General features: G+C 36.2%; 3 protein-coding genes across 3 annotated transcripts in view; 1 reads left to right on the top strand and 2 right to left on the bottom strand.

The window, feature by feature from the left end:
* LOC115240500 (nucleoporin Nup37) overlaps positions 1–4,462 on the bottom strand; it is a 12,126-nt gene extending 7,664 nt beyond the window's left edge. The window contains exon 1 of the mRNA XM_029815688.1: positions 4,260–4,462. The gene's annotated coding sequence lies outside the window, so the exon portion shown is untranslated. The remainder of the gene's footprint in view (positions 1–4,259) is intronic.
* A 2,353-nt stretch (positions 4,463–6,815) lies between these two features.
* LOC115240510 (nucleolar GTP-binding protein 2) lies at positions 6,816–9,803 on the top strand. Its single transcript, XM_029815704.1, has 2 exons — positions 6,816–6,994; positions 7,380–9,803. Exon 2 carries the CDS (start codon positions 7,385–7,387, stop codon positions 9,485–9,487), a length of 2,103 nt encoding a protein of 700 aa, XP_029671564.1. The 5' UTR covers positions 6,816–6,994; positions 7,380–7,384; the 3' UTR covers positions 9,488–9,803.
* On the bottom strand, positions 9,564–13,238 carry LOC115240511. The gene is made up of 2 exons (XM_029815705.1): positions 12,573–13,238; positions 9,564–10,590 (listed from the first exon to the last, which is right to left on the bottom strand). Exons 1-2 carry the CDS (start codon positions 13,051–13,053, stop codon positions 9,845–9,847), a joined length of 1,227 nt encoding a protein of 408 aa, XP_029671565.1. The 5' UTR covers positions 13,054–13,238; the 3' UTR covers positions 9,564–9,844.
* Between the last annotated feature and the right edge of the window lie 1,186 nt (positions 13,239–14,424).

Genomic DNA, 14,424 nt, shown 5'->3' with positions numbered 1-14,424 from the left:
TCGATCACATTTACCTTGAAAAAGTCACTCAAGGTCAAGTCCATATTTTTATCATGTGGTCCCCTCGAAACCATGCAACTTTTGTCTGAAACATTTTTGTCTATCGGGCTCAGTTTTCGAGATATTCGCGTAGATTGATTAAAATGGTTCATCCTGTATATAAAAAACTACTAAATTTTTTTCTAGATACATTTTATATATCACCGTATATCGACTCACCGAAACCGAAGGGAAGTGTCAAATCTTTACTTAATTGTCCATCTTCCTTCAAAAATCTTTCTGGTCTGAAGTTCTTGGGGTCGCCCCACATATCAGGATCACTATTCATTGCCGCCAAGTTGGTGACAACCGGCGTGTTTGCCGGTATCTCGTAGCCTCCTAACGTAGTTTTTTTCACGGTTTTATGAATTATGCCGAGCGGGGCAAGTGTCTCGATTCTTAAAGATTCACGGATTGTCGCTTCCGTATAGGGCAGACTGAAACAAAAAAAGAATACCTTCAAATACGAGGTTTGATCAAAAAATACGCGGATTTTTGTTTTTCTCAAAAAATCTTCCCAGCAAACACAGATACATAACTGTAACATTGCCATAATAAAACGGAATGTAACAAGTAATATAACGTATTTGTTACATGTAACATTCACGTTAGTTGTAATTTCCCACTCATACAAAATTGCAGTTATATAACATGAATATAACATGTTACTAAAATGTTATATGATTGTTACAGTCATGTAATAGTCCACCCAAGTAGCAAACTGACGTCACAATGACAGTAAATTTTGGTCACAAGATGACCAATTAGACATCCTAAGTTAGATCTCATGAGACCCGAAAATGTCTCGTTGATATGTCACATCCACGAGACGTCATTTTCTGACGTTTGTTTGACGGCAAAACTAAGACCAATTACAGTAATAATATAACACATATTAATGTGATATATATTATAGGTAAATTTAAATAATTTAATTTATAAAATTAAAGATTTTATTTATATGGAAGTTAATTTATATTTTATATCTTAAGTAAATAATAACAAACAATTATTTTCACTTATTTGGACAGAAATCGTCCAAATAAATGAAGATCGGACATTTATATCTGTCCGATTTTCCAAAAATCAGTTCAATATCTGAATTTCCTGGTACGGGAATCGTATCAGAAATTGAACTGATAAAAATAATTACAATGTTATTAGCCGCATTTTGCAGGCTTTATATACGCTCATGACAAGAATTTGAATACGGGTATAGATAGTGAATAGTGCGCCGTATAGCGGTAAGCAAATGAACTATAATCCCAATATTAGTTACAAAAGGACTTTATTTGGACGGTCATAGGACGTTTTGAAAATTACGTCTTTGGCTAGTCTAAGAAATGAGATCTTTTAAACATCAATTATTAGTCGCCGACATTATAGACCAAAAATAGACGTCATTATGTCGTCTTTTGACGTTACTCTGTTACTTGGGCAGTTACATTACATACTCCCATGTTACATAGCAGTTATATTCTGGTGTTATATTGCTTAAATAAGAGATAGTTATATAATCCCAATATAAATTAGGTATAACAACCGTTACATTACATGTTATTCCCATGTTATATAGCAGTTATATTCTGTGTTTGCTTACTTGTTATTTTTATATGTTTTGAAAAGGGCATAATCTTGTCATCAATATAAATATTAATATGTAAATTTGGGAACACAGCAACTCTTTTTCTGACACTGAAATCATTTTCTGCCTTCATAAAATCAAAAAATGTATTGTTTCCTCTTGAAAATCTCCAATTCGAAGAAGGCCGTTCGACTAAATTCAAATTTCTTTGCAAATATTTGAATTTTAATTCATCTGTCTCATGCTCTATATTCTTTGTGTTTTCTTCGGGGTGATTACGATAACTTTGGCCCCCTATTTGAAAGGTCGTTTTAGAAGACATTTTTGACGAGGAACACGGGAAAAATAGTAAAAAAAATTTCCGACCAATAGTTTTCGAGATATATCACTTTAAAGTATTTGTTACTTTTATATATTTTGAAAAGGGCATAATCTTGTCATCAATATAAATATTAAATTTGGGAATACAGCAACTCTTTTTCTGACACTGAAATCACTTTCTGCCTTCATAAAACCAAAAAATGTATCGTTTCCTCTTGAAAATCCCCAATTCGAAGAAGGCCGTTCGACTAAATTCAAATTTCTTTGCAAATATTTGAATTTTAATTCATCTGTCTCATGCTCTATATTCTTTGAGTTTTCTTCCATTATACTGAAAAAATACTATGCATTATTCACTTTTACTTAATCAAAAGTTTACTTGTTTACTTCTATTACTTACCTTTCTGTTTTATTGCTTTCGACGAGGATATTTTCCATCTCGCGCTATCGGAATACGTTATAACAATGCACACAATAAAAGAAACTCTTTTTTAATGCTCTCAGTTTATTTGGCTTTATAATCGCAAATCGCAGCAACAAACATGTGCAGCGATGCAACATGTACAGCTGACCACGACACTGCTTTAGGTTAGCTTTAAATATGGCGTCCATCCATGAGATACTATTCCTTTCAGCGGACTCCCTCTCAATTAGAGGTTCGTATATTTGTTTTTAACAACTGAGTCCGTTTCAATTGCAGAAACACCGATTTAATAATTGATTGTGACTCATGAAAACAGCAAATCCGACTTCACACTACATAAGATTCACTTTTCATCTGCGAAATGATGGAATTTTTTATTAAAAGGGATTATTTTTATCTATGGATTGATTATGGTTAATTTCAATTTAATTGCATTAAAACAGGTTTAATTATAACTTGAAAGTAAAGAAAAGTAACTATTCCGCGTTTCCGCGAATTGAGTCGTTTCTTTCCGCACATTTGAGCGGAATCCGCGGAATCCGTTACCGTCTCAACAAAACTCAACAAAAGTGTATAGAAAATATAAAAACTTTATAAATGGATGGTCCTGTAAGTATTTGAATGCTTTTTAGTACTTAATAAACATAGTAGCTTGTTATTTTTGGAGACATTCTGAGATAGTTAAAATATTTTTCAGGATCTCCCAATCGCATCTTCACAAGTAAATTGTCGCTGTCACCTTGAAGAAGTCTTCTTGTCTCAGTAAAAATAGGCCGTACCCATATTTTACGGTTCTTTCTGCCTTGCAGTTTCTTGTAACGCAAATATAAAATATACATTGAGATAACCTTTTTCATAGTTATCTCTGCATATCTCATCGGTTCATCCCGTGCTTATATGAGATACTTCATAATAATCATCAATATGATATTTGGATCCATTATTATACTGTTACTTTTAAAATAATAAAATAATCGAAATATATAAAAACGTTTTTCTTCACTCGACTCCGAAATTTGATGGAATATACTGTATCCACTTAATATTTGATGCGCTCGTTCCGCGAATGTTTTTTCCTTATATTACATGAAGCACAATTTGCGCGGAAAAGCGGAACGATATGGTAAAAAATAAATATCATTTTTCATTTTTTAACATTGTTTTCACTTAATTAATTGTAATTTTCATTAATATGCTTATCTTTTTAGCTTATCTATTGAATATAAGCATTTTAATCAATAAATATCGTTAAAAATTAATATTTTATAATTTTCCGTTCCGCTTTTCCGCTCAAAATCTGCTCCATGTAATACAAGGCAATCAAAACAGACGGAACGGAACGCGGGAATCTGGTTACTATTCTCTTCCGCGTTTCCGCGCTCCATGTAATGGCACCCTCAAATGCAGCCCTGTACCAAAAAATTGACCCCAAAAAGTATGTATTACGTATGAGAAGTAAACATCTACGCATGCGTGACCTAAGTAGAAATCAGTAGGAAAGAAGAGGATAGGAGATAGATATGTAATATGGCCGATGTGTACAGACGAAAAGTGTTCTTGTGTGTGTGTGCTGTGTGCGCATGTGTGTGTACATACTTGTCGGAGCCATGTATTTCGCAAGAGTTAGCGGTCTAGTATATATGGAAGTCTGTGGCTTTAGCCCAATGCTGCGATTGGGGCGCATTCTAATGGCCGCGTTCAGCAGAGAAAATCGCTTAGTAACAATCGAATGTAATTGGTTCTTACTTTTAGATCCAACGAATCAACGTCAAGTGTTGATAAGACAATAACTGAGCGCTTTCTCTGCTGAACGCAGCCATTTTCATATCAAGCATCAAGCGAGAGGGTGCACGTGCACATCATGAAGGAAGAGTAAGGAGAGTTATCTACCTAGATTAAAAGTGGTCACGAAAAATGTTCCGTATGTGGCCAGGTTTGCCGAATGGAATATCTTGGACCATTTCGTCGCCATCTTGAATCTTCGTATATGTATAGTGTTACGTTTAGTTGTGGTAGTAATTAGTAAGTCTTCTTCTTCTTCTTCTTCTTCTTTTATGGCTGGTTGGGCATTAATCGCCCATACACCATTATTTCTTATAAATGGTCCTGTTTTTTAGTTTGTTGATATGAGCTCTCCATTTTAATTCCGAATCGAGATAAATCCCCAGAAAACGAGGCGACCAGGAATTTGGAATGTTAGTGTTGTCTAATTTGAGAAAAAAATTGTTGTTCCTAAGTAATACACGAAGATTCCTCGGTTTCATAGACGAGAAAATGGTGTAAGCTGATTTCTCAGGGGCGATCTTTAGACCAAGACGTCCGAAAAACACCTTCAGACTTTCGACAGCCACGCCGAGTTGACCCTTTATTGAATCCAAGTTGTTATCCATGTAATATATGGCAATATCATCCGCGTACATTAGTATTTTCATATGCTCTGGAAGGCAAGAATGAGCCAATGCTACGTATATATTGAACAGAGTAGGACTGAGAATGGAACCCTGTGGCAATCCTCGGTCGGTACTTCTAGTCTGAAGAGGGATACCAGCTGCGTATCCTGTAAGGTTTCGGTTGGTGGTGGTTTTCTTGATAAAACTTATGATCTTCTGAGGAAGGCCAAATTTCTCAAGTAGAATTAAAAGGGCTTCTGGTAATACGTTGTCAAAAGCGCCGACCAGGTCCAAAAAGACGACTCCGGTGAATTTACGGTGTCTGTTAGCCAAATGGATATCAGTAATGAGAGTAGCCACATTATCCATGCAGGAGAGACCTCTACGAAATCCGAATTGATGTTGTGATAGTACCTTGTTGTTTTCGGCCCACCACTCAAGGCGTTTTAGGATTAATTTTCAAAGATTTTATGTAGATTATTTGCGACAGATATAGGTCTTAATGCTTTTTTTCCACCAGGTTTTGGAATAAAGACCGTGAAGTAGTTGTTCCATTGCGATGGATATGACCCTTTATTAAAAAAACAGTTGAAAATTTTGAGAATCAACTTGTGTAGATTTTCCGGCAGTTTCTTGATGATTTTGTTTGAAATTAGATCCGGACCCGGAGCTGACTTGGTTTTTAATGAAGAGACTGCAGCGTTGAATTCATATATAGAGAAGTTTTTCTGCATGAAAGCAGCGTCACAACTGGCTGTAAACGGAAGGTCAGAGAGTGCCCCGAGATCGCTGGTGGAAAGCGGCGGAACCGGAGTATGGGGAGCCAGTTTGTTAAAAGCAGCATGGAATTCCTCCTCGTCAATAACACGTTGACTGGAGTTACCAGATTTCTTATTTGAGAAGGCTCGAATATAAGACCATATTCTTGGAATCGGTGTATTGACATCCAGGGACGTACAAAATTCTCTGAAGGCAATCCTTTTCTTTCGGGAAAATTCCTTGGAAACAGTTTTACAGGTGTCCAAGTATTTTTTGAGATTGTCTGAGGTAGGAGACTTCTTAAATTCTCTGAAGACCTGACACTTATGTTCAACTTTGACGTAGCAATCATCATTCCACCATGGAGCCGGAGCTTTTCTCCGATGTTTGTTAGCTTGAGAGCGTTTGGCACCTGCTTTTTCCAGGGCCTTATGAATGTTGTATATTATTTCTTCATATGTAGAGTTGAGATTGGATTTAATGTCATTTGTTTAGGGGAGTCTAAATCAAAGGATGAAGAGGTAGAAATAGTGGTCGATGAGCGTTGAGGTGATAATGATTTGGGAGATGGAAATGCTGGTGTAACTTCAGCATTATTTTTATTTTTGTTAATATTTTTATTTTTATTTATACTGTTAGTGTCGCTAAATAAGCGGAACGTCCGCTAAAAGCGGGAAGATTATACTTTCCCGATCACCACTAATGAATTTACACTTACTATAATTAGTAACAAAATTCACAACTCAATTCAAAGGAAATAATCTTTGAAAATTCACAGATTGACGAATAATACGTATATCACAGAATAGCTCGCGCACCGGAAGTCCGTAATTAGTAAGTAGTGTGTCATCCATAGACATAGTATATCTAGACCTTAGAACATATATAAATGGGAGGGAAATGCCTTTGTTTCCTGATAGAAAAACATGTCCGTGCGAGCGAGAGAGAACGCAAGGGGCACAAAACAGAGTATGTCCCATAGACATAGTATATCTAGACCGAGTGTTGAGGAGTGGGGGCCGATCAGTGTTGTTCTCAGGGACGCTTTCTTGCGCATGCGCAGCGCATTGGTAGAGAAATCCAGCGACGGCGTATGTAGTACATAAGAACGGACTATGAATATATATGTTCTAAGATCTAGACCGAGCGTTTGCCTTTATTTAAGAAGTGGGGGTATAGATACACGTAGAAAAGGACATACTCTGTTTCGTGCCCCTTGCGTGCTTTCTCGCTCGCACAGAGCATAGCGCTCTCTTTTGTCATGCTACGTGCGAGCGAGAGAGAACGCAAGTCCATTTGGCAAACCTGGCCACATACGGAACATTTTTCGTGACCACTTTTTTTCTCTCTACACTATCGAGATAACTCTCCTTACTCTTCCTTCATGGTGCACATGGTATAAATCTAACCTTAATTGTCCCTAACCTCTGACTCGTGTATACAGTGCATTTTATAATTGGAATTCTATCTTAGAAGGTATTACTTATATGTATATATATTTTTGACAAAATATCGAAAAATATTTTTGTTGAATATAAAATTAATTTTTACGAAAGTTAAAAACGTAATATCTACAATTAAATTTTTTTAATTCTGTTTGTATGAGAGACATTTCAATCTTGAAAGAAATGAGTTTAAAGAAGATGTTACCATTATATCTTTTTCTTTATATATTTAATATATAATATATACACTACTCTAATACATAATATAATATATTATAAAATATATTATAATAATATATGTATAACATTAAATCTTTAATATATGTATAACATTAAATCTTAACATATATTTTTATATATAGAGTGTGACATTTATTACTATTTTCTATATATTGAATGATATTTGTGTTATGTAGGCACAATGGCTAAATCACATGGCACTACTAAAGCCCCGCGAAAGCAGGGCTTTAATCGTTCAGGGCATAGCATGAATCCTGAACGCCCCACGGAAGGATTAAAAGGAGTTGCTAAAGTACGAACAAAAGCGACTATTAAAAGATTACAGATGTATCGCAATCAGAAACCGAAACGCAATCGTTCTGGAAAGATCATTAGCCCCGCGCCCTTTCAAGGCTGGAACACTTCTGGAACTATGTCGCGCGTGGAGCCATCCCGAGGATGGTTTGGTAATTCAAGAGTTATCTCACAGAATGCTCTACAAAAATTCCAGAATGAATTGGGAACCGCTATGAAGGATCCCTATAAGGTCGTCTTGAAACCAACTCAATTGCCTATAACTTTACTTCAACAAAAGGCAGCAAATGCAAGAGTACACTTGTTAGATACGGAAAGTTTTGAAAGCGTTTTTGGTCCAAAGAAGGTCAGAAAGAGACCCAATTTGATGATAACGTCCTATGATGAATTGAAAAAATCGGCCGAGGAAAAGGAAGATACCTACAACAAGGAGAAGGATACCAAAGATTATGATCTAATTCGCGAGGACACTGGTGTAAGAGATGCACAGAGGGAGTGGATCATGGGAGCGGGACAAAGTAAGAGGATATGGAACGAGCTGTACAAAGTCATTGACTCCTCGGACGTTATTCTGCAGGTATTGGACGCGAGGGATCCAATGGGAACCAGGTCTCCTCCTGTGGAGAAATTTCTAAAGACCGAGAAACCTTACAAACATCTGATATTTATCTTAAATAAAGTAGATCTAGTACCAACGTGGGTCACACAAAGATGGGTGGCAATTCTGAGCAAGGAATATCCAACGGTCGCCTTTCACGCTTCCTTGACACATCCCTTTGGCAAAGGCTCCCTGATAAATCTGCTGAGGCAATTTTCGAAATTACACGTTGATAAAAAGCAGATCAGCGTGGGTTTCATAGGATATCCCAATACAGGAAAGAGTTCTATCATAAACACCTTGCGTTCCAAGAAAGTCTGCAAAGTAGCGCCTATAGCCGGTGAGACGAAGGTATGGCAATATATAACTCTCATGCGCCGCATTTATCTGATAGATTGTCCTGGCGTTGTCTATCCATCGACGGAAACCGACACGGAGAAAGTGTTGAAGAGTGTCGTGAGGGTGGAACTCGTTCAGAACCCGGAAGATTACATCGCCTCCGTTCTAGAGAGAGTGAAACCTGAATACGTACGTAAAACGTACAAAATAGATAAATGGGAGGATCACGTCGATTTCTTGGAAAAATTGGCTCATCGAAGCGGCAAGCTTTTGAAGAAGGGAGAACCCGACATAACCATCGTCGCGCGTATGGTGCTGAACGATTGGCAACGCGGTAAATTGCCATTTTACATTCCACCAGTAGGCTTTGAAGAGCCACTATCAGAACAAGCGACTAATGCAAACGAGACAATTACCGCGCGAGATAATGCACCAAATGTCACTGATGAAACGATACAAAAGAGTGATAGCTTATCTTCAACGGAAGCAATACAGAATGGATTGACAGTGACCCAAGATTTTAGAAAAATACGCGTTGCATTGCATTATTCGAGCGATGACATCAGAAAGGATTTGGAGCAGGATACTTTAGATGAAAGTATTGAAAAAGACGATAGTAATATAGAAAGCGAGTCAGAATCGGAAGATTCAGAAATGGAAGATGTAGCGAAAGATAAATCTCATACAGAAAAATCGACAAATTTGGATAATGATAAGGAATGTTCTTTAAACATTGATGATAACATTCTCGAAGATCATGATGAGGATGCGATCGAACAGGACAATCTGAGACAGAACGCGTTCGATGTTATAGACAATGAATATAATTCCAACGACAGTGAAATGCTTACTTCCAAGGTGCGTTCAAGTAGCGGCACGTTCACTATCTCGTCAGTGTCCACGAAAAAAGCGACGGAAAAATTAACAAGTAAACAGCGAAGAGCCATAGAACGCGCGAGTAAGAGGAAGAAGATAGGAAGCAATTTCTACGAAGTGACAAATGTGAAAAACAGAAATAGAAACAGAAAAGTTCCCAAGATCAAAAGAGGGTGATAAATCGATTCTAGACTAAATTAAATCGATTTTCTTCAAGTAGTTATAAAAAATGCGAGCAAGAGTTGAGATTTTTGTATAAAAATATATTTTATATATCTCAAACTTGTTACATCATATATCTCTATCTCCTTTTCCTGTAAAATTTATGTCATCTCTTTATTATTCTTATCATAATACATAGGAAGAGATAGAGAGTCAAATAAACGTGTGCGGTAACGTAATCAGTCGCATTATGTTACCGTGCGTGATAAATAATTATGTATGTGTATAATAATATACAATGTATATAATAATTAAATATATAATATATAATTTAACATATTCTAGGGAGCCTTTTTCCCATTGTATTACAGCCTAAATCCAATCGCGTTGAACAAAATACGATATAACTTTACGCTGCCGTTGGACGAACGCTTGGTTGCCTTGATAGGACAACATAAAATTCCTCATATCCTTTGTGCTGAATTCCTCCTCCTGCACATTCAACGTGAGTATCTTGAGCATGAAGATTAAATGCATAAATTCGAACTTGGCGTCGGTCGCTAGCTTAGCGTCGAACTTCTCCCTCGTGAACGACTCGGTGTCGCAACCAATTCGGACCAGGATGGCCACGAATGTCTCGTGATATAGATCCATCAGCTCTTCAATGCGATCGTCGCTCGCTTGCGTGCTGGAGAACAGATAGAAGACCATCTCGCGTAGCGGACTGAAGAAGAGATAATTCTGAAAGTCGACGAACTTGACGTCGTCCACTCGGCCGTTCTCGTCGCGATGGAACATGATGTTGTTCACCCAGAAGTCCGCGTGGATGATGGTGGACCAAGGCTCGTCGGGCAAAGCGTTCCACATACCGTGTTTCAACGAGTTAGTCATCGCCGCGTTGCATCGATCGATGTGAACGCCTATTTCTGGATCCTCCGCTATCCTCTTCAGCATGTCGTTCTGCAAGTGCACGAAATCCTCGGTTTCCAACTTTATGCACTTGCTACGTTGCTTTAGCACTTCAAAGTATTTTGGTTGCTTGTACTTGACGGCCATTCCTAGGGCGTGAAATCTCGCCATTGCTCGTATAGCGACTTTCGTATGCTCGAAGTCACATCCTGGATTCCGAAAACAAAAGGCAAGTATAAGAATATCATTGAATGATTAAGCATATTTTCAGCTTTTGATAATCTCAAGTGCAACGATATAATATCTTAAATAAACAATGACAATCATATAGTTGATGTTATCTTAGTAATCAGGTATAACAATCTAATCTTAAATTAACAATGACAATCATAGGTGATATAATCTTAGAAATCTTATATGAAACATTTTTCACGGCTGACTTTATAAAAAGATCGTAATTAACAACTCCTTATTTTCCGTGAATTGCGTCAAGAGAAATAAACGTAAAAACACGAGGAAAAATAGTGTCAAGGATTAAATCTCGTTTTTATTACAAGATCATAAATCATACTTATAACAAAAAATAATATAGATATTGTACTATGTATCGAGTGACATAAATCTCTATTATGTATTTTGTCATAAATATCTCTAAATAGTCAAATTATAATATTAAGCGCACACAAACACACACATATTACTTAAGATTATCAGAAGAGAGTTACAAATTATTCAATATAAATTAATAAAAATCATAGCATGATTAAAATATTACATTATAATTGAATGATTAAGCATAACGTAAATTTGTAATTGCTATTATGATTAACGAATCATAGGATAATTAAAAATTTATATTAACAAATGTTAAATCGAATAGAACGAGATGCGATTTAGAAAAAGCTCGTAAATAATTTATGCTATATTTATAATTGCATTGTGTAAAATTTATAATTTTTCTGCACCGTTTTTTTTTAATTTTGATGATCAAAGAATTCTCGATTAGAAGCATAATTATTCGTGATAATATAACAATAAGCTTAAAATCTCGCACAACTTACAAGGAAACCTCGTAAACTCAAAAATTCTGATTTTGATGAAACTTCACACACATGTAGGGGAGAGGGGAAGGGTAAATAGATGAATTTAGAAAGTTTCCGTTACCGACCAAAAACGATTCTCACTCTTTATATGTAGAGCGGCTTTCGGTTTTCTCGATATATCTCGAAAACTATTCGAGATATCAAACAATGTTTTATACAAAAGTTCCATGGTAAGAACACCTTTATTTAACCACATTAATAAAAATTTTAAAGAATATTCTTTTTCAAAGATTTTTGAAAAAATCTTTTCCAAAAATTATTTTTTTAAAGTTTGTTAATGTGGTTAAATAGAAGTGTTTTTACCATGAAACTTTTGTATAAAACGTTTTTTGATATCTCGAATAATTTTCAAGATATATGAAGAAAAGCAAAAAGTCGCTCTATATTATGAGCGCAGCCGTTACTAGACAGTACGCCCCAGTGTAGGGCGCAAAATTTTAATAGACGCTAATAATTTTTGAAGTGTCCAAAAACATGTGAAAATTGACCGCTCTTACCCGGCCGCCCGCTTATAAAATCTCATTTAACCGGATATAGGATTTAGCAATCCTATCAATCAAAAAGAAAGTAGCCAACAACCTCGATTACAAGGATATTATAGAAATATTCGTAAAGACTAAGGCCAGCAAACATAATTTTTAAATTGCTTTTATCTTATCTTTTTACAAAACGTATTATTAAGAAAAAAAGGTACAAAATATATTAAGCCTCGACAATATTAAAACAAAGACAAAAATAAAAAATATATATAAAAATTTTAAAATATAAAAAAATAAGAAACAAATATAAAAACATATAAAAAAGCAAAAAAAAAACGGAACCATTATCCTGCTACGTCCCCGTCTAGGGAAGATAATCGTAACGGCACCGCATATGGGGGTGATTTCACTCCTTAGAATCTTTTTGGATCGCAACTAAAAAATTTTCATAAAATATATTTATAATAATATCTTAAAACATCCTACAAATATCCTGAACCATCCTGGACATATTCAGGATGATCCTGAGGACGTTTTGTGCTGTCTGGGTTATTAATAGTAATTAATATTGTTACATATGTCTCAAGTACAAAATAGATTTAACATTACCTTTAGCTCTGTCGCAGATGTAATAGCCGCGCTTTTTCAAATTCTCCATTAGAATAACGGCATTATCGTCGAAATCGACGTCCGGATTCAGCGACAATCGGGATTGATAGTACTTAGGCAGTATGTCGAACAGTTCGTCCTCCTTCAAACCGGAGTCACGTTCCAGCTGTTTGTAATGAGGCAAGATGATTTCGTACATGAAGATCTCCTTTCTGAACGAATGCGGACTGTCGAAGATTTTTCGTTGAAATTGCGTCGGCGGCGGCATCTTCGCCACCAAGTAAAGATCCTCCTCCTCCGCCTCGTCATTACGCCTGATCACGGCGTGAACGTCAAAGATGGTACTCCCGTAATTCTCGCCGGGCTGCAACAGGCTCTTGGTAGTATAACGGACCACGATCAGCTGATCGCCAAATGTGCGGCTAAGTATCGGCTGCAGCTCGCGCAACTCGATCGTCTTCAATTCCTCGCCGTTGTTCATGATATCTCGTCGTAAAAAAAAAGAAAGAAATGCCTACACTGATCTATCTATCTGTGTTAACTAGCTGTCGCTTCTCGTATCGGGCCGAGACTGAAGACAGGCCCGAGATACGGGAGCGTAAAATAAGCGCGCGCGCGCGCGCGTGTATTCGTAACACTAGCGAACTGTCATTCCAATTATATGATAATCACCGCCGTATGATCCGCCTCTTCTCCTTTCCAGTCGACCGTACATGCAGCATAAATTTTCGGAGGCACTTCTTTTGCATGTCTTGTTTGAAACTAGAAAAGTTAGATCTTCGTTAAAATGGGGATCCCCTCTTTTATCGGCGTCTCTCACATTCATATCTATCTCATATCTCAATGTATTACTATCATTTACATTTAACACTGTGTATAAACAAACGCTGAATCTTTCGAGATTTTCTTCGAATGCTTTTATATAACTTGGATTTTTTTTCCAACCAATCATCTCTCACTGATGGAGATCAGATGCGCTCATCAAATGACAACGTACTCTTAGAAAAGCTGTTCAACTTAGAGATCGGAGATTAATAAACAGACTAAACTATATGCGAAATCTAACCGTCATTATTAGATACATTCTCGCTAAAATTAATTTTCTTTTTTTCTTAGGAAGTAAATAATTATGCGATCTTTTGCCGAGAGGCTGAAGCCTTATTGAGACTTCCACTCGAATATATTTACGAGATAAATTGTCTACAACTGGATCGTAGAAAGAACATCTTGATTGTATTCCCAATCAGAGATTTATCAATCCTTGCGTATTCTATAATTTATTACGAGATGAAATTAACATACATACGGATGACTCGATAAAAAAAACATTCTTCTGGTTGTCTTCTCGTAATCCCTCACTCTACATGTTCAATGGCTTTTGATTAGATAATCTTATCTTCACTGACTGGCGTATAAGCAAATTCTATATAGAAGCCTAATCAGCCATACAGAAAAAGAAGAAGAAAAAGAAACAGATGATGATGATGATGATTTTATTAACATTTTTTCAATAAAAGCGTAAAACACTTGTAAGGCTATTGATTTTGTACCGAACAATGATGTCAGAATAATTAACATCTATACCGATTCTCTTAGGGATATTAGAAAATACGAGAAAGAACTGTAGAGAGAGATTTTATATCGAATACAAAAGACAGAACTTTCTAGATAAAATGCTAACAAAACGTGCCAGTAGTATGCTAGTAAATTCACATATGCAGCAGATTTTTGTGTGCTCTGTCTTTATTAAACTCAGCTTCATAGAGGAAAGGAGATATCAAGTATGATTTGCTATCACGATGTGACAGTAATAAAATTGCGATAAAAAAAAGTATATATATATATATATATA

This window comes from Formica exsecta, unplaced genomic scaffold (genome assembly GCF_003651465.1).
Source record: "Formica exsecta isolate Colony F162 unplaced genomic scaffold, ASM365146v1 scaffold44, whole genome shotgun sequence".
Lineage (NCBI taxonomy): Eukaryota > Metazoa > Arthropoda > Insecta > Hymenoptera > Formicidae > Formica > Formica exsecta.
This window is presented reverse-complemented; position numbering and strand designations above follow the sequence as displayed.